We start from the raw sequence: 27,156 nt of genomic DNA, 5'->3' as shown, positions 1-27,156 counted from the left end.
CCTCTTACGCATTGAATAAAGCTGATTTTATCTTTGCAATGAGACAAAACAGCCTTCAAAACATTTGCTAAAGGGTTATCCTGCATGGTACCCACTTTAGGCTGCATCAGCGGCTTGTTAAGTGGCGCCTGGAATGAAAAACTGAATGGAATGTGAAAGGGAGGTCACGTCAAGCTGGGATGTGTCAGAGATAGATCTTGCTGCTAATGCAAAGTTTATTCAAAACTATGCACTTCTAGCTGCCATGGACAAAGCTGCTCCCCATCCTCAGTCCTGACGTCAGCAGATAACTACCCACTTCTCTGGTCTCTGCACTACGCTTGGAATTTCCTCACTTGCAAAAGGAGCTGGAAAATTTCAAGTGCAGACCCTTAGCTTCAGAATCAGCATTCAACAAATGACATGTTATTCAAGCACAGTCACTAAAAAGGACTAAAAGAAAATGGGGCAAAAGGTTTTCTTTGCACGTTGCTGAAGCAGCAGCTGAGATAAGCACTTGCCAGTGAGCAGTTTTCTTACAGGGTTATGAAATATACTTGCCAAGTTTTTTCATTTAAAATTACAAATGCTGAAATAACCGATAACGCAACTTCTTCCCCACCCCAATCATCGCTTAAAAAATACACACAGCACATGATAGTTGCATTTTTCTTGTAAATGAAATAATTTAAAGGGCTTGGTATATATATGGCCTAAAATGGAATAAAAAAATTACAGAAAAGTTCACAGGAGCTGCATCATATAATCACAAAATGGCAAAGACAATCTTGAGAAATCATATTATGATTAGTAGATAGGCATCCAAATCATGTAATGGGTACTGGCTACAGCTCTACGCATGAGCACTTCTCATGCTTCTATGTTCAAATAGTAGACCTTCAAACACCATCTCACAAAGAAAGTCACATAATTACAAACTGATTTTTCCTTAATGGTACTTCAGTTCTTTATCACTGCAGTACTTTCACTATGCACTATTAGATTAGGATTTTACCAATTTTGTGCTAATGTTACAGGCATATAGGCCTATGAAGCCTATATGCCTGTAACATTAGCACAATGTTACAGGCATAGGCTAGAATCGGTCTGTTTCTCTCCTTATGCAGAGCAGGGGCGAGTAAACCAGAGAGGGGACCCCCGAAGGTGGAGAGGATACTGCCTGCCCAATCAGGGAAGAAAAGATGGCTAGGCTGTTGAGTCTGACTGCCATGGAGGCACTGTAAGCTCAGGAGGGAGGTTAGTGCCAGAATATAGTAGCATCATTGTATGCATGCCATGACTTAGATATGTGTCTCTTTTGGTGGACCAGAGAGAGAAGCTGCTTCTGCTGTGGTGGTCCCAGATAGGGATCTGTTTATTCTGCAGCAGAGCGGGACATAGGAACAGCCACTGTGGTGCTCCACAACCCCGTAAGACCTGCCACCCTCAGGTCTCAGCCCGGAGAAGTTCCTGCTGCTGGATCCCTACTTAGGTAGAGAGATCACAGCTGTTGCCTGCCAGGAGAAAAGAAGTGGTGAGGTTGGGGAGGGGAATGGGAATGGGAAAAGAGGCCAGAGAGAATGAAAAAGTAAAGGGGAGAGAGTGAGGAGGTAGGGAAAGGAGGAAAAAAGTCAAAAAGCATAAAGAAAAAATTAAATCAAAACATGAGAAAATAAAAATAAATGATCAAGCTAAGAAAAATATAAAAAGAGAAAAATTAGTAAACGTTTAAAAAAAAAAAAAAAAGCAAAAACAAAAAGGTTAGGCAGGGTGGAATGGAATGTTTCTCAGTACCTAAAAAATTTTGGCTGGCACCCAAGTTTCTGGAAAAATGTTCCCACTCTTACCATTGTGGTGTGTGGATTGTGTGCCTGGGTGTAGTATGGCGTGTGTTTCTCTGTCTGATGTGCTTTGCTCTGTGTGTGTGTGATCTTTGCCTCTATGTGTGAGATAAGATCTATCTGCCTGTGTGTCTCTCTCTGTCTGGGCAAGATGTATCTGTCTGTGTTTGTCTGGATGTGTTGGGTTTATGCCTCTAGGCTATTCTGGGTCCCAGTATATGAAAGTAGGAGAAGGAACGCTAAGATATTATAAAGAAACAATGTGAACCTCGCTTTAGCAATGTGCACAACACTGTGCACTGCACTAACAGGTTATTTTCTAAACACATTTACATATACAGTTGGTGTGAGTCCTCAATGTGCATTAAATTCCCCCCTGAGGAAGCCTATCATGGCGAAACAATAAGGCGTTTGTTGAGGTTTAAGGAACCTTTCCCACTATTAAAACAACAATACAAGCTGAGAAAGGAATTGCTTCTTGCCAGTTTCTGGGGTTTGCAGAACCTTTTTGCTGCCAAACCATCGTTATGAGCTGAGAAAAGAAATACTTACACGGGCGGATTTTCAAATCCCTGCTCGCGTAAATCTGCCCGGATTTACGCGAGCAGGGCCTTGCGCGCCGGCGCGCCTATTTTCCATAGGCCGCCGGCGCGCGCAGAACCACGGGATGCGCGTAGGTCCCGGGGTTTTCGGAAGGGGGCGTGTTGGGGGCAGGGCCGAACGACGCGGCATTTTGGGGGCGGGGCGCGGCGTTTCGGGGGCGTGGTTTCGGGCCGGGGTGTTCCGGGGGCATGGCCGCGCCCTCTGGAACCGCTCCCGGGTCCGGTCTCGGCGCGCCAGCAGCCCGCTGGCGCGCGTGGATTTACATCTCCCTCCGGGAGGCGTAAATCCATGGATAAAGGTAGGGGGGGGTTTAGATAGGGCCGGGGGGGTGGGTTAGGTAGAGGAAGGGAGGGGAAGGTGAGGGGAGGGCGAAAGAGAGTTCCCTCCGAGGCCGCTCCGATTTCGGAGCGGCCTCGGAGGGAACGGATGCAGGCTGCGCGGCTCGGCGCGCGCCGGCTGCCCAAAATCGGCAGCCTTGCGCGCGCCGATCCAGGATTTTAGAAGATACGCGCGTATCTTATAAAATCCAGCGTACTTTTGTTTGCGCCTGCTGCGCAAACAAAAGTACGCGATCGCGCAGTTTTTCAAAATCTACCCCACAGTTTTTTGCGCTTCAAGTAACTGAAAGACATTTTCACTTTTCTGTTTTTTTCATATAGCAATTGGGTGTTTCACCATGAGACCTCATGCGTCACATAGATAGGATTTTATATAATGCTGGGGAGGAGCTGGCTGTCGTGGTACATGTGGGCAGCAACAACATAGGAAAATGTGGGAGGGAGGTTCTGGAAGCCAAATTTAGGCTCTTAGGTAGAAAGCTGAAATCCAGAACCTCCAGGGTAGCATTCTCTGAAATGCTCCCTGTTCCACGCACAGGTCCCTAGAGGCAGGCAGAGCTCTGGAGTCTCAATGAGTTGATGAGACGATGGTGCAGGGAAGAGGGATTCAATTTTGTAAGGAGCTGAGAAACCTTTAGGCGAAGGAGGAATCTTTTCCAAACGGACGGTGTCCACCTTAACCAGGGTAGAGTCAGGCTGCTAGCACTAACCTTTAAAAAGGGGATAGAGCAGCTTTTAAACTAGAACATAGGACAATGCCGAAGGTTGCTCAGCAGTGCATGATTTGGAAGGCGGTATCTTCAAACGATATTAATGAAGCAGGGCAGTTAGGGTATCCCAACAGAGAGGTTCCAAAAAAAGCAAAAGTAGTCCATGTGCCCATAAGTACAGAATCACTTGAGCTGGAGGAGCCAAGATGGCCGCCGCCAGCAGACGCTGAACCGAGTTGCTCCGCACTGCGCTTGTAATTCCCTGTTTAAACTTTCTTGAGAGGTTCTACTTACTCAATATCCCTCATAAGCGCAAAGGAAAGGTGAGAGTTTATCCCTCAAGCCTCCCTAGTCCGGCGGGACAACGATATATCACGGACTTCGCGTCGGTATCTCCGGTGGTGGGAACTTCAAGCGCCGCTGCGGTGGAGCCGGGAGAAGCGGCACTATCGCCTGGCGAGATCACCCTGAGCCCACCAGCACCCCGAGGACTGTTGAGTAGCTCTCCCCTCCGTATGAGCAGCGGGATTGTAACCCCGGATGCGAAGTTAGCAGCGGGCGAACAACGAGAGGGATCTACTCCTCAATACGGAGCAGGGCTTCCCCTCCCCCATCTGTTGGAGGTATGTGAAAGACCCACGGAGACATTGGTAAACGTGGGTAATGAGGAATCACAAGGGACATCGAGAGAGGATCCACTGGGGGAATTGGGAGAAAACATTCTACGTCCCCTGGAGTTTGAGAAACCAGCAGTTATAACACTGGAAGCCATTTGGGAATTAATGGCTACCATGGCTCGTACTCTGAATACTCAATCCCAATTGATTGGCAAATTTGAACTAAAAGTTCAGTCTGTAAAAATAGAACATACTTCGTTGATTCAAAACCATACAAATTGCATTCAAGATTTAACTGTTAAGGTAAACCAGACACAGTCCCAAAATTCCTTAATTATGAAGGATTGTTTAATATCACAAAGGAGACTGGAGTCTGTTGAGAATTATTTACGTTGTTCTAATGCAAGATTGGTTAATTTCCCCAAAGTAATGGGTGAGCCTGTTTTCGTGACTTTCAAGCGCTTTGCGATGGAAACACTCAAGATTGAAGCTGAAAAAGTTCCCACTGTTAAAAAACTCTTCTTTCTAAGGAGTAGTTCACAAATTTCCAATGGAGGAGAAGGAGAGGTTTCCAATAACTTGACACAATACTTGGAGAATTCTGAAATGGAAATCACGGAAAGGGCTACCCTGTTTGTCCAATTTTATACTGAAATAGAAAAAAATTTCCTGATGAAAGCCTTTTTTCAAAATATCCATAATGATTTCATGGGAGGGGTAGTGAGGGTATATCCTGACCTATCACGCCCAACCCAACAACGAAGGAGATTATTTTTAGCTATGCGCCCAGAGGTTTTGGCCAAAGGGGCTAGCTTTGCTCTCCGTTTTCCCTGTAGGTGCATTGTAAAATCTGCTGGGAATCTATATGTTTTTTTCATGCCAGATCAACTGAGAAAGTTTTTGGATGGAAGGGCCTAAGTTAAATGCTCGGAGTCATAACTATAGAGAGATACCAATATTTAAGTGATTATTATTTCAATAATGTACTTCTCTAATTTTCCTTTGGTTTCCCCCCCCCCCACTTTTTTCCTATGAAAAACAAATGAAACTCTTGGTAACCATTGGATATGAATATATATGATAATGGTAGTTATATTATCTTATGTTAAATATGATTTCTGTAATTTCAGTCAAGGTATATTCTTGTAATTATATTGAAAAATTCATAAATAAAGAATTAAAAAAAAAAAAAAAAGAATCACTTGAGCTAAAAGATTCCATATTATCCCTGTCAACCGAAAAACAGGTTGTTAATACAAACAAAAAACACACTTTGAAATGTCTGTATGCCAATCCCAGAAGTCTAAGACGTAAGATAGGAGAGTTAGAGCGTATAGCAGTGAGCGATGCAATAGACTTCATTGGCATCTTAGAGACAAGGTGGAAGGAGGATTACCAATGGGATAGTGATATACCGGGGTAAAAATTATATTGCAATGGTAGAGAGGAGCAATTTGGTGAGGGGGTGGTGCTTTATGTACAGGATGGCATAGAGTCCAACAGAATAAAGATCATGCAAGATCTTTATCCTGTTGGACAACAGAATTTTTATGCTTAGAAATCCCATTTGTGTTGGGGAAGAGAATAGCGACAGGAGTATACTACAATAAAATGCTAACAGAAATTAAGGAAGCTAACCAAATTAGTAGTGCAGCAATAATGAGTAAATGTAACTACAACCCCCCACCAACCCCCCACATGTAAACAAACATGTGGATAAAGGTGTGTCAGTTGATATAATGTACTTGGATTTCCAGAAAGCATTTGACAAAGTCCCTCATGAGAGACTTCTTAGGAAATAAAATGTCATGGGATAGGGGGCAGTGCCCTATTCTGGATTGCCAACTGGTTAAAAGAAAACAGAGTAGGGCTAAATGATAAATTTTCCCAATGGAAAAAGGTGATAATGGTGTGCCTCAGGGATCTGTTCTGGGACCACCGCTTTTTAATATATTTATAAATGACCTGAAAATGAGAACAAGGGAGGTGATCTAATTTGCAGATGACACAAAATTATTCAAAGTTGTTAAATCACAAGAGGATTGTGGGGGAGGAAATGACATCATCGAGGCTGGTGGATGCTTAAACCCAGGCTCTTCTCCCTGGCAATTCAATATCCTTCTCAATCGCAGGCATCTTGAAACATTTTCACTTGCCACACTCTACCATTAAAGGGGGAAATATTGCTGTCATCTAAATGCAAATCTGTAGATTTCAAGAAGTATTCATACCAGAAACGCTCTTTCGATCGAGAGGGTGCGGCGGACAAGATGGCACACATGCCTGAAACACACTCTATGAGGCTTTGGCTGACATACCAATGTCTGTAGAAAACATCTGCAATCCAGGTCTGAATTTCAGAACTGGTTTTGTGAATTATGGCAAGACAAAAATTTATAAAAAAAGAAATCATGGAAATATTGGGAGAGGTAAAAGAAGAGATGGAGGAAATTGGGCGGCGCCTGGACGACAGAGACCAAAATGGATTTTCAGGCAGAAGAACTCCGACTTATGGGCAATGAACTTACAAGATGCTCCAGAAAACCAATGAGACTATTTTCACCAAATTAGAGAATCGGTCTAGAAGAAATAATCCCGGAAACGCAGGAATACCAAGATTGCGCTTTGAGGGCCAGATTTTTAAAAATACGTGTGGACGTAGATTTGTGCGTGCAACCAGGCGCACACAAATCTACACCCGATTTTATAACATCCGTTCACATGTTATAAAATCCAGGGTCGGCGCGGGCAAGGGGGTGCACAATTGTGCAACTTGCGCGCGCCGAGCCGCACAGCCTTCCTCCATTCCCTCTGAGGCCGCTCCAAAATTGGAGCAGCCTCAGAGGAAACTTTTCTACTGCCCCCCCCCCCACCTTCACCTCCCTTCCCTTATCTAACCCATCCCCCAACCCTAACTAAATCCCCCCCCCCCACCTTTGTTGCAGAAGTTACACCTGCCCAAGCCAGCCGGCTGCCGGCGCGCCATCCCCCGGCACAGGTCGCTGTGCAGGAGGACTCAGGACCAACCCGGGACCGCCACCATGCCCCCAGCCCTGCCCCTGCCACCGGCCCACCCATTTTTGAAAGCCCCGGGGCTTGCCCGCGCCGCCGAGCCTATGCAAAATAGGCTCGGCGCACACAGGGGTAGGTTTTCGGGGGTTACGCACGTACATTTGAAAATCTACCCCTGATTGTGCAGCAGATTTGTCAATCTCTCAGGCCCATCTCGGAAACAGAAAAATTACATCAAAACATGGTGAAAATAGAGCGAGCACATAGACTATTTAGCCAGAAATTGGCAGATAAACCTAGAGATGTGATTGCATGTTTCCATAACTTTCAGGACAGAGAGCGCATATACAGATTGGCGAGACAGTTTACCTCAGTGAAGTGGCAAGGCCTTGATATCACAATTTTTGACGATCTATCTACCACCAGATAGATGGTGGTAGGGTGTGCGGTAGATAGATGGTGGTAGGGTGTGCGGTAGATAGATGGTGGTAGGGTGTGCGGTAACTGGCCTTTTACGATGGGACAACATTCGCTATCGCTGGATGCACCTCTTTGGGCTCTCCTTCGCACTCAAAGGTACGACCTATAGAGCCAGCTATACTGACTAGACTGACCCAGAATTACTGACCCAGAATTGGGTAAAAATTCATTATCTGTGACCTGTCGGAAGCCTGACACACCTAGATGACAACAAGTCGAACGAGGAAGCAAAAGACCTAGGAGGAATTCAGACAACTCCAACGCATCCAAGGACATTACATGAATCTGAAGGGACTGTATCTGCTCGAGTATTTTTCTTTATTATTCTTGATCAGATGATGTTTTGTGGATTTAAGCAAGTGTTTCCAGTTTAATATGAGAGATGATGTACTACCTAATAGATTGAGTTAAAGTTAATGAAGTTCTAGATATGAACCCGCAAAATGGCGGGTTCACCTGGGGGTCTTGATGTCTAGTCCTCCTATGATTGGATGAGGCAGCCTAAAAGAAAAGGCTGCATATGTTTGATGCAGGCAGGGATTATAAGGGGGAGTGGGTAGCTATTAAGGGGGGGGATTAAATGATTTAGAGGGGATTATGTTTGGGGGTTTCTTAGAAAATGGGGTTAATGCAAATGTGAAGGAGACTCTGCTAGGAGGTTCATGCAAGGAGAAATCTGTGGGAGAATATTATGGACATTGTTTATGGCTCAATGTAGCACTGAATGGCGATTGTATTGCAGATTTAGACCCTGTTGGTACTAGGAAATGGCTGATTTTAAAGTGATGTCCTTAAATGTGAAAGGACTTAATTCCTATAGTAAACTTAAGCAACTATTCCTGGAGCTCCAACAGCTGCGGATTGCCATTGCCTTAATACAAGAATCACATTTAAAGAATCACTGTGAGTATTTAATGCGGAGTGCCTTGTTCCCAGCTCAATTCTTAGCACCAAGTACTAAAGGGACAAAATATCCAGGAGTGGGGATATTGATTCGTAAAAATTTTCCTTTTGAAGTGATCCAATATGTGAAAGACTCCAACGGGAGGTATGTAGTACTGGTGATTTCAGTGGGAAGAATTAAATATAAAATTGTGAATCTGTATGCTCCTAATACACAACAAGGAAACTAGACAACTCCACAGGACAAAGCATGACTCATGGGAAAGACCGCAAATGTTTTAAGACTGTTATGGCAAAACTAGATTTACTTGATGTCTGGTGTACCAGATACTCCAATTCTAGAAATTATAGGGTTTTTTTCATGCTCACACCAATCATACTCTCAAATCGATTTACTACTAGTAGGGAGAAGAATAGTAAATGGGGTAAAACAAGTTTCCATAGAGCCAATCACATAGTCCGATCATGCCCCAGTGTGGATGTTGTGGGAATTTCAAAATTTTGATAGGGGGCAACTCTACTGGAAACTTAATGACAGCCTGCTGGAAGATGGGGAATTTGTTCAATGTCTTCAGAGAGACATTCAGGAATATATATCATTCAATGACACAGGAAAAGTCACACCAGTAGTGCTATGGGAAGCCATGAAGGTAGCAATCCAGCGGAAATTGATTGCTAAAGCAACACAGGTTAAAAAATTGAAGGAAAAGGAGAGAAAGGATCTATTGGGAATCATTAAGAATCTGGAGTTAAAGCACAAAAAGAACCCTACTTCACAAAATTGGAAACACCTAGAACAGCTAGCTGCTTTAGATTCTACCCAAATAGCTTATCATTTAGATATTACTCGACAGAAAGTTTTTGAGGGGGGAAATAAAGCAGGAAAATTACTGGCCTCCCAATTAAAAGCGGTACAGTCCCAAAACCATGTGGTTAAAATTAAAGATGTGGCTGATAAGATTCTAACTACCAATAGAGACATTCGGCAGAGGTTTTTATTCTTTATTATAAGGTGTGGATGCTAGTATTGAAGAGGCCGATATAGAGCGATATCTTGGTGGTCCTTTCCCTACCACAGTTATCAAACAGCCTTCCTAGATAAGGAAATCACCCCACTAGAAGTCCAATCCGCAATAAAACAGCTAAAACAGGGTAAATCACCGGGATTAGATGGATTCACAGCTAAATTTTACCAGACATTCTCTACATTGTTATCACCAATCTTAGCAAGAATGTTTAATTTGCTTAGAGAAAAGGGTGTCATTTCCCCATTCTCCAATAGGGCAGGAATTACCATCTTAGCTAAGCCTGGATGTGATCCTTCATGTTGCGGATCTTATCATCCAATCTCCCTTATAAATTTAGATTTGAAATTATTGGCAAAAATCCTAGCTGATAGGTTAAAAGGTATTATCGGTCAAATTATCTATTCTGATCAATCAGGGTTCATACCTGGGAGAATGGCATCAGATAATGTTCGGAAAGCAGTTGATTCTATATGGTGTGCTTGACGCAATAAGGTCCCCTTTCTGCTTCTGACAGTAGATGTGGAAAAGATGTTCGATTTAGTCCACTGGCCTTTCTTATTCCATCTATTGGTCAAGCAGTAATTTGGCACATCCTTTATTAAATGGATTCGCAAATTGTACAATTCACCTAAAGCATGTAATCAAAATAAATGGGGGCTACTCACAAGCTTTTAGTGTAGCCCGTGGGACTAGACAGGGATATCCGTTGTCCCCTTTACTCTTTGCTTTATTCTTAGAGCCATTTGCCATTAAGATCTGAAGCAACCCACAGGTGAGAGGGATAGAAGTAGGGGATTTCACATCCAAATTATCCCTATTTGTGGACAACATTCTTTTTACTGTAGCAGACCCAGAGAAATCTCTCCTAGCAATTGTATCTGAAACTTCTAGGTTTAGCGAGGTTTCTGGCTTCAAAATAAATTGGGATAAATCAGAGATTCTGAATATTATGGCCCCACCTACATAGGTACAGCACTTGCGAACAGTCTTTCCCTTCAAATGGGCCCCTCAAAAGATTAAATACTTGGGGGATATACATAGGGAACTCAAGATCTTTTTACTCTGAACTACCCTACACTTCTTGGCAGGATTTATAAAGAATTGGAGGAATGGAGTAGATACCAAATATCCTAGTTAGGCAGAATAACGGTAGTGAAGATGAACATTCTCTCCCGAACTGGTTATTTATTGCAAAACCTACCTATAATGGTACCCACTAAACTTATTGTGCAATGGCAAAGGCGGCGTCTTAACTTTATCTGGCAAGGGAAAACACCCTGAGTAGCAAGAAGAATGTTTGGTATAGTGCAGCCCCACATCTACAGTCTATCAGACTGTACAGATTACAAAATCCCAAACCATGGGTACTCTTTGATCAGGCAATAATGGGAGTTATGCCATTGCAAGCATTCATATGGCAACCGAAAAGGTTGTGGTGAACAATACAGGCAATTCCTGACACCCTAGCTACTACACTATGGATATGGGATCAATGGAAAACAAGACTGACAGGTGAGAGGAAGTATTACAAGAGCACGGCATTGTTTCATAATCTTATTCCCTCCTGGGTCACCATTGTCCGCATTTCAGAATTGGAAGTCTAGGGCTATCACTAGGATAGAACATGTTTGGAGCCCAGCAGGAATGTTAGACTTTACTAGTTTACAATTGAAATTTGGTCTACCCAATACAGAACTTTTCCCATTTTTGCAATTAAAACATTTGTCTGACAATCGAATTGTGCAGGATCTGTCTAGAGGAGTATCCTTTTTAGAGCATCTATGTAGAGGTGCAGTTAAAGTGACAAAAATGATTTCAAAATTATATGCTTTTATGAATACTGATCTACCATCAAATCCTTCTCATATAAAAGCCTGGAAGCAAGATCTAGGGGCAGAGATTTCAGATGAAGGTTGGAAAGAACTATATTGTGAAATGGGGACGGGATTAATTTTGCCTGCTCTTATAGAAAACTGATACAAACTGCTATTTAGATGGTATTATACTCCGGAAAGGTTACATAAGATCTTTCCAGCAATATCAGACAAATGTTGGAAAGGATGTTCTATCAATCGTTCTTTTTTTTCACTTATGGTGGGAGTGTACCAAGGTCCAAGATTTTTGGGTACAAGTTTTCCAACGGATTAATAATGTACTTCATGCCCACACTACATTCACTCTAGTTCAAGCTCTTTTAAATACGCTTGGAAGATAAATACAATAAGAAGCTAATTAAACTCATATTCACGGCTGCCCGGTGTGATTTGGCAAACCCCAGATATCCCACAGTTAAAAGATCTTCAGGGACGAGTATCCTTGATTTACCGTTTAGGGAAAAATATGGCCTTTCAGAAGGGAATGATAACCTCCTTTAACCGCATTTGGCAGCCATATGAGATTTGGAATCATTTGCCACAATCATTCCCACATTACAAGCTTTGAAATACAGGAACATGTTAGGCTACATAGATGCAGAATGCAGGGATGCAGAATGCAGGGATGACACAGGGTACATGCCCAATATATGAGGAGATCTCCTGCCGATGTAATACATATTTACATTTATAGGTTTCATATTGATGGGAAGGGATGGGGGAAGGGTAAAATTTGTGAAAATTTTAAGATCTACATTGTGATAATGTGATTATATGGTTGGTTATTTGCAACTGTTGTTACTTCAGCTGAACATACCTTAGGGTGTTTCAGCCATGATATTTATTTATTTAAAAGCTTTTATATATCGGTATTCGTAAGTACATCGTATCGGTTTACAAGGAACTTAATGCAATACATGGAACAAGGTGCATAGTAACTTGGAGGCAGAGATGTCAAAGGAAAATGATAAATATGAGGGGATACAGTATAGAGATATTAAGGGGAGTGGTTTCAGTTTTTTTTGAGGACATGGAGTTTGAAGAAGCACTCTTTTATGGTTACATTAATGAATTTTTTCAAGTTTAGTTGGTTGTCAATGGTGAACCTGAGGTCTCGTACATTTTGCGGGAAGGAGATAGCGGCGGGGAGGGGGTTACTGTCAGGGGAGGGCACTATGTTATGGTGTACAGAGATAATGAGGAGCTCGGTTTTTGATGTGTTTAAGGCAAGATGGACGTTTGTGAAGCGAGTGTTAATAGCAGTAAGGCAGTTTTCCAGGGTCTTGAGGGACATGGATTCTTGGATTGGGATGATTTGGACATCGTCTACGTAAATAAAGTGAGTGAGGCCAAGGTCAGAGAGAAGTTGGCAGAGGGGCAGCAGGTATATGTTGAAGAGGGTGGATGATAGAGAAGATCCTTGGGGAATGCCTTGAGTTAGTTGGATGGGTGTGGATTCTGCATTTACAATTTTGACTTTGTAGGATCTGTTTTTGAGATAAGATTTAAACCAAAGCGGGACTGTTCCAGTGATGCCGATTTCCCTAAGACGGTTAATTAGGATGTTGTGGCTTATGGTATCAAAAGCAGAGGAGATGTCCAACAGGGTGAGAATGTATGAGTGTCCATGGTCTAGTCCTTTGAGAAGGGTGTCTGTGAAGGAGATTAAGAGGGTTTCTGTATTGAAGAACTTACGGAAGCCAAATTGAGAAGGGAATAGAATCTTGTGATTTTTAAGTGGTCTGATAGTTGGGAGTTGACAACCTTTTCCATGATTTTAGCTAGGAAGGGAAGGTTTGAGATGGGGCGATAATTAGCTGGGTCAGAGGGTCGAGATTGGGTTTTTTAGGATGGGTTTGACTATGGCCTGTATTAATGAATCTGGGACGTTACCCAAGGGAGAGTGAGCAATTGATTATTTTGGCTAGGGGTTTAACAATTGTTTTTGGGATGGACAGGAGGAATTTGGTGGGTATTGTGTCAGATGGGTGAGTTGAGGGTTTTGTTTTCTTTAGAATAGTTTCAATTTCGGTGGATGAGGTTGTGTCAAGTGAGTCTAAAATGGCATTTGGATTTTTTTGGGGAGAGATGGTGTGGGGGGGTGGTCGTGGGGAAGCAGAGTAGGATTTTTGCTATTTTATCATTGAACAAATGGGCAAGGTCCTCACATTTGTTTTTGGAGTCCTCATCAGAGATGGCGGGGGGGGGGGGGGGAAGGGGGCACTGTTTTTGTGAGTTTGGCTACATAAGAGAATATGGCTTTGGCATTATACTGGTAGTTATGAATTTTAACTACGTAATAATCGTGTTTAGTCTTGAGGATGGTGGTTCTATAGGAGTGTAATGAGGATTTGGAGTCCAGGTGGAGGTTGAAGTCTCCCAGTATGATGGCTGGGATGTCTATGTTTAGGTTATCAGTTATAAATTCGATTAGGGAAGAAGGGTTGTGCTCAAGTACTCCTGGGGGGCGGGGGGGGGGGGGGGGTAATAGACTAGGCATATTTGGAGTTCTTGGGATTTAAATAGGCCAATTTCAAAACTAGGTGGGATGTTGATGTTTAGAGGTCTGCGTTTGAGATTTTTTTTAGCCGCTAGCTGGAGACCTCCGCCTCCTTTTTTGGGCCTTGGGATGGAAAAAATGTCATATGTTTGTGTGGGGAGCTGGTTTAGGAGAACTGTGTCCGAGTGCTTAAGCAGGTTTACGTGATTGCACAAATCTCAGGTTTGCAATCTAGAAGGAGGTCATTGAGGATGGGGGCTTTTTTCATTAAGGATTGGAAGTTGAAGAGCAGAATGGATAGAGCGGTGAGGCCAAGGAACTGAGTAAGAGGGGAGATCATGATTGGTATCAGGGATTTATGGTGTGTAGTAGGAATGGACAAGTGGGGTGTTGTATATCGGTGGGTGGGGTATTTGAAGCTGGGGATGGGATAAATAGTCCTGGTTGACAGCATAGGGTGATGGGGTGCAAGGGTAATGAGGGCGATGGCAATTGAGTAGTAAAGTGTAAGGGGGGAGGGGGGAGGGGGAGTAGTGTTCTAGGAGGGAGTTGCGATGGGTGTGTTGTAGGGGGTCAGAGCTGGGGTTGGAGTGTGTGTGTGTGTGTGTGTGTGGGGTGTATGTTCACAGGGGGCTGCGTTAAAGGGGTGTGCCAATGTCAGTGGTCTGCAGGAAGCTTTGAAGCCTGTTCGATGTCTCCATCCCTCCAGTGGCGTCAAGGGTGGGGTGCTGGGCTGAATCTGGGGCATTGAGGAGGGGCAGCAGTTTAGGCCTACCGAGAGAGGAGGGGTTCTTACCCCGGCAGATAGGCACCAATCGCGCAAGCCGTCCGGTTCCAGGCCTCGGGATGGAGACTACAGGTGGAGTCGTCTGGTCTGGGGTCACGGTGAAGGCTTCGAGTGGAGGTTGAAATAAGTGTTGCTGGGTCAGGAAGGTGGAGAATCCGGCCTGTGGGAGGTTTTACGGCCTGTTCGATGGATCTGCCCCCCAGTGAAGTTGTTGCCTGAGAAGATTTGAAAGTTCTTACTGTTTTTTTTACGTTGTCGAGGTTCTATGGAGCTTGTGGTTTTTCTGAGTATTCGTAGACTGTAGATGAGGGAGGAGTAGCTGATCTTTGTTAGGAATTGCTAGGCAGCACCTTGGGGCTGCACCTTGGGGCGCAATAAGTGCTCCTTAGGCACGCTCCTTAGGCACGCGACGCCTGCGTCCTGCTTCTCTTTTTAAAACAGGAGATTCCGGTCGCCCGATGACGCAGTCGAGGGGCGGGTCTATCGACCACGAGGTGGAGGGGTGCAGGCCGGTGCGATAGTCTAGTTCGGGCCCTGGACACCGGCTGGTCTGCGCCGGTAGCGCGGGTGCTCGGTGCGGCCGGGGATATAATGATACATGAAAATTGTCATTTGTTATTTATGATCTTCAATAAATATTTAAATGGAAAAAAAAAATCACAAGAGGATTGTGAGAAACTGCAAGAGAGCATTGAAAACTGGGAGACTGGCCATACAAATGGCAAATGAAATTTAATGTGGCAAGTGCAAAGTGATGCACTTAGGAAAAAGTAACACAAATTATAGCTTATCTATTTATTTATTTGTTAGCTTTTTTATACCGACATTCATGGGTACATCATGCCGGTTTACATTGTAACTGTTTAACAAGAGGAGAAATACAATTAATAGGAGGGGGAGCGGGAGCAGCGGAGAAGAAAGGAGAGAGAGCAGCAGCATGAAAGAAAGGAGAAGGAAAGAGATTGATAGGAACAGAACTGAGAGCTGTAAAAAATATAAAATATATACATGATAAAATTAAACAAAATATGTACATGTTATGATGGCAGATACATGAAATACATAAAGGGTACATGGGTACATGAAATACATATTATAACGGTAAAATATACAAGATAGAAATAATTATACATGTTATCAAGGAGGATATGCATGGGAAGCATAAGTGACTGGAGACAACCGCTGGGAGTCAGGGTGGGGTCGAGTGAAAACGAGTGGCAGTAAAAGGGGGTAGAGTGAAACGAGTGGCAGTAAAAGGGGGGGACAGAGGGTAAGAAATTACTACTTCTTATTATCTACATTATGAGAAAGACAGAAGTCCTGGATGGAGATGACATAGTAATTAGGGTCTGAGCTATGTTTGGTCCACGTCTGGACAGAGGAATGTACATTAGGAGTCACCACTCAGGAAAAGGATCTAGGTGTCTTCGTTGAAAATACATTGAAACATTCTGCTCAGTGTGCAGCAGCAGGCAAGAAAACAAATAGAATGCTAGGAATTATTAGGAAAGGAATGGAGAATAGAACAGAGAATATCATAATGCCTCTGTATCACTCCATGGTGTGACCTTATCTTGAGTACTGTGTGCATTTCTATTCACCACATCTCAAGAAAGATATAGCAGAATCAGAAAAGGAACAGAGAAGAGCGATCAAAATGATAAAGTAGATGAACAATTCCGCTATGAAGGAAGGCTAAAAAGGGTAGGACTCTTCAGCTCGGAGAAGATATGATAGAAGTCTATAAAATGATGAGTGGAATGGAATGAGTAAAAAATCAGTTAACTCTTTCAAAAAGTACAAAGACCAGGGGACATACAATGAAATTACTAGGTAATACCTTTAAAATTAATAAGAGAAAATATTGTTTTACTCAACGCATAATTAATTTCTGGAATTCATTGCCAGGGGATGTGGTGAAAGCTATTGTAGCTGCACCTGTTAAGTTTATTTTTCCTTCTGACAGAGATATGGTATTGAAATTGTATCTGAGGAACCGGACTGTTAAGTATTATAATCAACAAATTTGGATCTTCCCTGATGTTACCAAAGTAACCCAAAATAGAAGGAAAGAATTTTTAGCCTTGAAACATCTGGCGGATCAACTAGGAGCTCAAATGACCATTCGCTATCCGAGTAAATGTATGTTAAAGCTGAATAATATAAATTACATCTACTATGAGCCTACAGACTTGAAAAAGTTTTTGGAGGCAAAAAATCTGATTGGGGATTTGGCAGCTAAATAAGGGAATAAGGGTATTTGTATAGTGAATAACTGGGTAAAAAGTACTCCTTTATATGTCAATGATTAATTTTTCTTGTATATGCTCAACTTAGAATTCTGATTCTTGTTATTTCCTTGAAAAAAGGATGTCTGAAAGTGGGAAATATATAGTTTAAACATAATTTGTTCTGTAGCTAAAAGAAATTGTCTCCCTAATTTTCTTCCTGTTAACTATGCTGATGTAAGTAATTTTGTAAAGCAGACATCCATATGGTCTTATGACAAATGTATTGTCATGAATTTGTAAAAGATAATAAGTGCAAATTAAAAAAAACAACATCATAGGTGGATCGCATGTCATGTTTCCCTGCTTCCAGACCTAGCGAAGCAATGGCAGCAAGCACCTCCTGCAAAATCTTGGACATGCTTCCAGAGATTGTGGTTGTACTGAGTCATGTAAAGTTGGTAGGCCGCAATGCGGGCAACCAGCATGGCGCCTTGGAAGATTTTCTTCCCTATGGCATCGAGTTCCCTAAGCTCACGACCCGGAGGAGCAGATGCATGGGTGCGGGAATGCCGGTCCTTTAAGGCGGACTCCACGACCACCAACTGGTGAGGGAACTGCCTCCTCTCAAATCCCAGAGCCTGTTGCACCAAGTAGGTAGCATCAACCTTTCTATTAATTGGGGAGATGTAAATTGGGTGCTCCCAGATATGGAGGAGAAGTTCCTTAAAAATATCGTGGATCAGAACTACCATGATATCCTTAGGAGCGTCAATGAACTGGAAGACTTCGGCATCTTGTGACATGCATCCTCCTCCGTGAATATCTGAAAGGAGATGGCCTCAGCCATAGCCCTGACAAACCCCACAAACAACAGTTCCTCAGGCAGTGACTGGCACCGCTGCTCTGGGGGCGAAGGCTCCGAGAGAGGGTCGTCAAAGAACTCGGAGGATGAGTCTGCGGAGTCATCACCAGAAGGGTCATAAGGACCCTCTTCCTCACTTGGGCCAGGGGCATCAAGGGCGAGGGCCATGAGGGACATGGACCCTGGGCTCGGGGGCTTCAGAGGCCACAAGGGCACAGACTGTACCGATGGATCCTGTGGCATTAAGGGGGTCATCAGCCGTGGCAAGCCGGAGGGGTCTGGCAGCGGCTCAGGGAACCGCAAGCAGGGGCGCCCGGTCCCAGGGGCCTCATCCTCCTCGGAGTACCCGAGGATCGAGATCGCTCTCTGGTGGGGGGAATCTGTGGCCGATGAGGCATCGAGGGCCCTCGGGCACCGGCTGCCTCGGAAGGGCACCAAGAAGGACGTCCGTACACTCTAAGCAGGGATGCTAGCATCAATAGTGGAGGCTCAGGCACTGTTATGGAGGCCAGTGGCGCCAGCAGCTCAAAGCTCTGCAGGGCTTTGAGTACTGCCAATTGCACCCTGTGGTCCAACTCCTCCTGGAAGTCCTGAGTGGTCAGGACTGATGGAGGGGGACGAGGAGTCGCCGGCTCATCCTCGGGACCCCGAGGTGGCACGGTGCCCTGCACCAGTATTGGTAATGATCGCCTCGGGCTACCAGGGGCACCGGAGGATGGGGCCTCCGGTGGCCAGTGCTGCTTCGATGGCAGCTTGGCGGCTGCCGATGCTGCTCCAGAGCCAGAACCATGTCGGGACTGTGATCGGTGCCGGTACTTCCAGGATCACTTCCGATGCTCGGCCCAGTCTTTCCCCGGTGCTGAGGAGGTTGGTGCTAACTAGAGGGATCGTGAGAAGCAGAGACGGAGACAGCTCCCCGCAATCCTTGGGTGTTAAAGAAACTGACACTGGAGTGGAGTATTTTGAGGTCCTGAAAATAACAGTGTCAAGACATGCCCGATGCCCCTTGGGTGTCATCTGATCGCACAGACAGCACCCACGGACATTGTGCATGGCCCCCAGGCAGAGGATGTAAACCTCATGCAGATCCGTGATGGATATGGTCCGCAGGCACTGTGTGCACTGACGAAAACCGGTTGACGTCATGAAAAAGACTCAGCATGCAGTCAATGGCTGACAGACATGCATTATTCTGTGACACCAGTACTCAAAAAAAATTTTTTTAATTGTGTTAATTTGTCTATAAGGATTTTTTTTTTATTTACACCTCTTTTTTGGAATTTGATAATATAATACTGCTGATTTAACAATGTTATAACAATAACAACTGTAGATTTAAAACAATTTGCAAATTACTATCTTGCTGTTGACTGCAGTTAAGCAGGGGGTTTCTCGGAGGGATTGTCTCCAGAAGGGGTGCTTTATCTGACTGGCTTCTTGAAAGTGCTTCTCAGTGCTGCTGCAGCCAAGACTCTTTCCTCTAGCCAAGCTATCTAACCAGCAGCAGTGTGCAGAAAGACTATACAAATAGTCCACTTCCCAGCAGCCTCTGCTGCAGGGTTACCACCACAATGAATATGCATGAGAGCTAATCTTATACATGTTCATTATGGATATCCTGAAAACCTGACTGGTTAGCTGTACCTCCAGGAGAAGGTTGGAAACACTGGTTTATCAATTAAAACCTAAAATTAGGAGTCCTAATCATATTTCATCACATAGCAAATTAAAGGTAAATAAAAATAATATGAATGCCACAAGTCAAATGTCAACATATAAAGATCTGTATCAGGCCTTGACAATTTTTATTTGGATCTGAGATCCAAAGGCTAGGGGGGGAGAGGGTAAGAAAACTCCCTCCGAGCTCTATCACAACTTCTTTAGGAACTGATTTACTAAGGCTGTTTTCCCATTCTATTTCTACGGGGGAAAAAAGCTTAGTATATCGGGCCCTTAATTTCAATTTAAAGCAGGCTCCCACCAGCTTCCCTCTCCACCCCTCAACCTTGTCTTCAAGTCAGCCACCCCCTCTTCCCCCTACTTATCAGTCAATCACCTTCCCAGCCAGCCATTCCCCCTCCTCCGAGACAGTCAGTCACTTCCCAAACACCACAAGCCAGCCAGCTTTCCCCCATCCTCCAAAACAGCCAATTTGAAGCAGAGCATCCCCAAACACCCCTGAAAAAATAGAGTACTAGATGGCAGCCACGATATTTATCCAATTTTTGGAATGGCAGTGACCCAACAGAAAAAAAGCAAAATATAAATTTTAGTCTCTCCAGAAACCTATGTCTCTGGTTATGATTATATGAAGATCAACTCTTACTCTGATAGAAACCTGACAGCATGCTCTCACGGAGTGAATAACTGGTTTTACAGTAGTTGCCAGTCAGGATCACTTTTCCACTATTTATCCTCCAGAGGCCACATTTATTTTGGGTGAATCAAGCCACGATTTTGTGAACATTAGGGTACAGCATCACAATTACGAAGGAAGGAAACACTGAGAAAATAGCCCTCAGCTTTGTGTGACTGTGTCCCAGACCGTTGGCACACACACAATTGAGGAGCAGCAGCTGTTTTGAGATGCTAGAGATGTTCAGACTGAAGCCCTCTCAAACCACTTCACCACAATTCAATTAGATGATCTATGAGACTGCTGTCTCAATGCTTACATATATTTTGTTAAAGGTGGGGTTGTGTAGGGGAAGAGGCTGTTACAAAGCATCGGTTATAAAAAAAAAAAAAAAAAAGTTGTGGCCTTATACGAGCCAGCTTAGTTTGCTCCCTCCACTCATTAAGTAGGTATTACGTCGGACATGTGGGTTGGAGTACATGAGTAAAATGTTAAAATCTACTCTTAAACAACACCAAGGGTACTAATTTGTTCCTGGTACTCACCATGGAGGGTAGATGTAAATGATATCCCAAGGAGCAACTTTGAGGAGTGCTGCTGTTTCTTTAGTGAGCAAAACCATAAATTTGTTTTCAGCATCGGAGGAAGTGTCTGCGGGAAGGCTTACCAACTGCTGGCAGACAGCAACTTGCATTGAGCACTCTTCATGCAGCGTCACAATCCTCAGTTTTAAAACACCAGGTCTGTCACCTGAAAATAGGGAAATAAGCATGAAACATCTGGAAGCATGAACAATATAGGTTTTGGGGGGGAAGGGAGGAAGAATTTCTGAAGAGAAATGAAAAAGCAAAAAAATTAAAATAAAATGCCAAAATGCTACACTGGTTCCAAATCTACCATAAAACGGACTTCCAGTGCAATAAATGCTGTTCACTGAGGAAAATAAATATTGCAATTCCTCCTTTGCAACAGGCAAAGACACACTCAAGCCATAACAAGGCATTTTTTTAAATTTCTAAGGCACGATAATCAAAATCTGACATTTAATGCCTGTGTACACAACATCCTGGACAGTTTCATAACTCCAGTCCCTCCTCCATCATGAAATCCAGCATGTTCACCCTCCCTATCCGCTATTGGCCTTCCATCATCAGAAACTGAGCAATGTTACATCATAAAGGAGCTGAGACAACTAACAAATTCAAGTTCCAGGTGCATAAAAAAGCAGAGGAAATTAAAAAAAAAAATACTGTTAAAAAATGGGAGGATTACATTTTGTGTTTAAAACTATATTGATGTTTTCTTTAAAAAAAAACCAACAAAGAAAAAAATGGCTTAAACCAATTTTGTATTTAAATACAAAATGTCAAGAAACTTAAAAAAAATAAATACATTGCTGAATTCATGAATATCTGTTAAAAAAAAAAAACCCAACAAACTTTTAGAGTTAATAGTCTATTCCTATATGACAAATCTGAATGAAAATAACCAATCACTGATGTCTAAGTGTAGAATTTTGTGAATACATCACAACAGGTCACGTATAGTATTGTACTGGAACTTGTTTGGGACTCTGTGGCTGTTATACCAAATAAAGTCACAGGGGTCACTGGCAATGAAGGAGATGCTATCATAGTTACCTCGTCCCGAATCAACACAGAGTACCACCTGGTGGTCCACATATTTGTGTTATAGTTTATCCTTGGTATAGCTCTCCTGAGGTCATTATTCAAATTACGGTGCAGCTCACAGAAAAAAAAATGAATTTATTTGTTCAGCAACTGCCAGTTCTGGAGATCGATGTAATAAAACGAGAGTAAATAATGTGCGCTCAGTTTAAGCACATTTTTTTAAATTGATTTATAACATTTATCTATATAAATAAAAATGTTAAATAGTTTGTACAAAATCGCTAATCTCAGAAACCACTGCACCGATTGCTTTCAAATTTGAACACAACCTTCCTTTCGCATACGGGAAAGTTCTTCTGTACTTACATTACAGATATGTCACACTTGTGACAGGTAAAATAGGTTTAAAAATTGGTTCCACAAAACAGCGACATCTGGTGGACATCAGTGCAACCTCTTATACCTTTCACAAACACTCACACACCCCCACACACATGACAAATGTATTTAATTCACACACCCTCCGAACACACAGAAATCCACACTCCTCACACCCCCCCCCTCAACACACACACATGCCAATTGGACTTCACACACCCTCCCAAAACACATCAAAACGCACCAAATTCCAGGCTGCTACACCGGGGGGCCACGCACATGTCCCATGTTGGCAATTCCCACACCCTCCAAACTCATACAAAAACACCCTCCTCACACCCCCCACGCATATGCCTGTTCTACTTACTGCCCACACCCTCCGAACACACACAAAAGTGGAAACAGGTCCGTGCTGCTCCAGCGGGGGGCCAAGAACGGTCTGGGACACATCGCGTATACTACGGTCGTCGGCTGCCAGCAATCAACATGGCGCCGACGGCCCTTTCCCTTACTATGCCGCTCTGAGACAACAATGGCGGCAGTAGCCCATGTGACACAGTAAGGGCGAGGGCCCGTCGACGCCATTTTCAGCACTGGCAGCCAGCGGATCTTTGCCCTTACTATGTCAGGGAACCTAGCGCTCCCATTACTCCTCCACAGTGACATAGTCAGGTCAAAGGGCCGTCGGAGCCATTTTCATTGCTAGCAGCCGACGGCCCAATCCCGAACCGAACACCCGCTCCACCGACTGACTGTTTGCACAGGTATCCGGGGGGGGGCTGCACGGTGGGGGGGCTGTAGTTATTTTCTTGTGCGCGTGGCGTGTTCAGGGGGGAGGGGGTGTTTCGGTCATTTTGCAACTCTCGCGGGGGGGGGGGGGGGGGTTTACTGTATTTCGCCCGGGGGAGGGGGAAGGGCGTGTGGGGTGCGTATTTAAACACTGCGTTTATGGTGGGGTTCTTTTGGGGTGGAAAGACGGAGGGCGCACACAAACAAAAACACAAAACGTCCCTGATCTCGGAAAGGCACCAAATTAGCCCTCGACAAAACACTTTACTAAATAGAGAGTACTAACTTGGTTAGGCACTCCCCTATTTTGATACAGAACACGCACAACCTCCCACTGACGGACCACGTTTACCACCACCAATTTCTATTTGTGTTTTTTTCTCAATCGGCATCCTAGCTGCTTCTTACAGTCTGGGTCCTCTTACCTAAGAAAGCATACATTTCAGGGGAGGGAGAATGAGGGGAGAGGTGAGTGTGAGGGGAGAGAGTTGGAGTGGGGACAGGGGAGGGAAGGAGGGGTGAGTGACCAAGGGGGAGGAGGATGAGTGACTGAGATAAATGAGCAAGGGGAAGGGGGAGGGAGGGTACAGAACCTGACTCTGCCACTGCAACGCGTGGCCGGGTACCGCTAGTTACAAATGAAATAATCCAAGAATACAGAAAAACATCAAAGTAAATCTAATATTATGTCCATACGTTTATTTTATTTAGCCCACGTCTAGGGGGAATGGAGGAAGGACAAGATTATGTGTGTGTCAGTAGCATTATTACAACCTAACAACCCCTTACCATCCTCATTAAAGTTGATACATTAAACACGGAGACTTATCTCTTAGAAACCGATCCAACTGCAAGGGATCCAAAAACATGAATTTATTATTCTGATAAGTAATTAAACATTTGCATGGGAATTTAAGAAAAAAACTAGCACCTAAATCTAGAGCACTTTCTTTAAAATGAAAGAAAATGTTTCCTACTAGAGCTACTCTGTTGGTCTCCTCATTGAAGCAGGATAAAGATTTTTTTAAAAAAATATTTTCAATGTAAAGAATTGGCTTTTTGTGGACAAAAGATTCAGATCTTTCCAGCACATATTTTCTTTACTCATGCGCCTGAAAAACAAGTTAACTTCAAATGCAGTAAGCCAGGGGTTCTCAACCTTTTCGGATACAGGGAATACTTTTCAACATCCAAATGTTTTAAGGACCCTCATTTTGACCCCAATCTCACTCCCCTCCCCCTCAGTCTCTCCTCCCTAGTTTTTATCACTCTCCGCCCTGCACCTCCCTTCCACCTTCAGTATCTTTGCCTCTCAGCCTCTCTTTCTTTCTGCCATCTCTCATCACAAGTCTCTCTCACCAGACTTACCCCAGTTTCTCGCTCCCCCAAACCCCTCTCAAGTTTCTCAAGCTCCAGGCCCTCGCCACCAGTCTCTCTCATCCCAGCAAATCCTCACTAGTTAATTTCTCTCTCCTCAACACACACTCCACCATCCAATCTCTCCCCCCCCCCCCACAAGTATCTTTCTCCCATGGACCTCCTCACCCTGGTGGTCCCCCCATTAAGGTTACCAGAGTTTTGGTGGGAAAATCTGGGACACTTGGAGATTTTCTCAATTGGGAGTGTAAGGGAGCCTTGAAGTTCAATGACTGAGGCACGAGGAGGGGAGGGGGTATGGAAGAAAAAGAGTTGCAGGGCATCAGTTCCATTCAGCCCATGATGACAATATCACCTCCATCCAAGTAGAAGTAGACAGTCCAGGACAGAAAGCGCTGCCATACGACAGTCAGAAGCATTCTGCAGCATCCATAGTTTAGAGAAAATAAAAATAATACTTTTGGATTTGGCCCCAAGATTCCTTATATTGGTTAATTAACATTCTCTTTCAGAAAATAAAATAGTTTTCCACACTTTGATATCTAGTTTTGTCTGCTTCTCTCTCTTTATTCATTCTCTTTCATTTTTCTACCTATTTTTGTCTCTTGAGTGTTTTGCTTCCTTTTTTCCTTCTTTGCCTCTTCAGTGGCTGTTGCTTCACCTGACATTCCCTTTTTCTTGTTCTAACACACTTCCCCCTTTTTCCTTCTCCCTCCTTTTCATTTTCTCCTTCTGATTTCTCTTCCCTTTGTCCTTTTGGGGGCAGGTGGGTAGCAGCAGTGGAACTGGAAGGATGGAAGAAGATGGACAGCAGCAGCAACATCAGGGAGGGAGGCAGGCAGCATCAGCAGGTAATAATGTCCAGCCTAAGGCAACAACATGGGTCACACTGGCAGGCGGCAGCAACATGCAGCTTTCCGGCTCCTACTCTCAACCTCTTCCATTCCTCTCTTTCACCAGCCCCTCCCACTCCCCCTCTCTTCAATCCTTTAACAGATTTTCCCTACCTATCAACCCCTACATCAACTCTTACCCCTTCTCATTCACTGCTCAAGCCCCTCACACAATCCCCATGTCCCTATGTTTGTGAGTTCTCATGCTCCGTGTCCACCCATCCCAGAGTATCTGCTTTCCCAATTTCACACTCAGAACCCCAAGTCCTGCTCTCCTCCAATTCAATCTCTGAGTAACCCTACTCATCTACGAACAAAGTACATTGGAAGAAGAAAAGATAGAAACAAAGTCAATTTAAAGCAAAAGACCTTAATCACTTTCCTAAAATCCAGTTAATTATATATTTTACACAGCAAAGCAATAAGATTCCAGAATTTAGGGTCTGCATAAAAAGGCTCTTTCTCCACCCAGCCAATTTAACTTCCCTTAAATACGACAATACAAGAAGCACTTCATTGAAGGATCTAAGATTTTCTGCAAGCAAATAAAGAGAGATCTTATCCCTCACAGGAATTGGAGCCAAATCATGAAAAACTCTGAACACCAAAGTTAGTATTTTAATTTGAATATGAAACTGTAAAGGCAGTCAATAAAGGTTCACAATAGAGCAGATGCATATTCCCAAAAAAGAGAAGCATTAATTAATTTAGCAGCATTGTTTTGAACAACTTGAAGATCATGGAAAATATATTTTGGAAGCCCTACATACACACCATTGCAATTGACAAGTCTAGACAACACCAATGTTTGCACAACAGAATGCTATAGAATATTGAAATAGATTTTGAAAAGTGCTTTAACAGTATGAAATAAGATAAAATCAATCAACTTGCAATTCCCAAACTCTCCTATAGTTTTGGAATTGTAGATTCACTCCTTAAAGTTCTTAAACAGTTGGATGTAAGAACAAGAAAACTCCTCCATGCCAATGGAGAAATTACTACTTACCTGATAATTTCCTTTTCTCTAATGTGGGCAGGCCAATCCCCACCAGTGGGTTTATGCACCTCTGCCAGCAGATGGAGACAGAGTAAGAAGTAGACATCACAGTTATATAGTCCTGCCCCGACATCAGCCCACTGGTATCCTCTGGAAAAGCCAAACTGTGGACAAACTGATTAAACTAAAAAATGATTATTAACAATAACCACTCTTGCTTACGACCAATAGGAAACACTGAGCTCAGCCAAAAGAATAAACATATTCACCAAACCGAGGGGCTGGTTAAGCTGCTTACCAGTCTTCAAAAGAATAACAGGAACAACACTCTGCAATGTTTGCACCAAAAGGCAAACCAAAGGTAAAAATGCAGCAGCTAAGGGCGGGTCAGGGATTGGCCTGCCCTCATTAGACAAAAGGAAATTATCAGGTTAATAGTATTTTCTCCTTCAAAAACATTCAGGCAGGCCAATCCCCACCAGTGGGATGTACCAAAGTTACTCCCGAACAGGATGGGAGGCTGTCCGCAGTCCAATCAACACTGCCCGCGCAAATGCAGCATCCTCTCGAGCATGATTATCCAAGCAATAATGCTTGAGAAAGGTGTGCAATGATGACCAAGTCGCCATTCGGCAAATCTCAACATGCAACAATAATCTAAGTTCCACCCACGATACTGCCTGAGCCCCTGAGGTTCGTATAGCACTGCTATACGAACCTCTCTCTTCAATTCCTCTTAATTCTTCCACTCCGAGGATAAGCAAAAGTTCTCCACAATTTCACCTTTGTTTTCTAAAAAAAAAAAGTCACAAAAAAACACAGAAATTCATTCATTCTCTCTCTCTCTCTCTCTCTCTCTCTCTCTCTCTCTCTCTCTCTCTCTCTCTCTCTCTCTCTCTCTCTCTCTCTCTCTCTCTCTCTCTCTCTCTCTCTCTCTCTATATATATATATATATATATATATATAT

At 43.6% G+C, this 27,156-nt stretch overlaps 1 protein-coding gene across 6 annotated transcripts in view; it reads right to left on the bottom strand.

The window, feature by feature from the left end:
- Nucleotides 1–27,156, bottom strand: part of SPIDR (scaffold protein involved in DNA repair) — a 736,772-nt gene that overhangs the window by 407,373 nt on the left and 302,243 nt on the right. For all 6 annotated transcript variants that reach the window (XM_029591243.1, XM_029591246.1, XM_029591241.1 and 3 more), the window contains exon 8: nucleotides 20,667–20,871. In XM_029591243.1, coding sequence (XP_029447103.1) covers nucleotides 20,667–20,871 — 205 coding nt within the window. The remainder of the gene's footprint in view (nucleotides 1–20,666; nucleotides 20,872–27,156) is intronic.

Source organism: Rhinatrema bivittatum, chromosome 2, assembly GCF_901001135.1.
Source record: "Rhinatrema bivittatum chromosome 2, aRhiBiv1.1, whole genome shotgun sequence".
Lineage (NCBI taxonomy): Eukaryota > Metazoa > Chordata > Amphibia > Gymnophiona > Rhinatrematidae > Rhinatrema > Rhinatrema bivittatum.
This window is presented reverse-complemented; position numbering and strand designations above follow the sequence as displayed.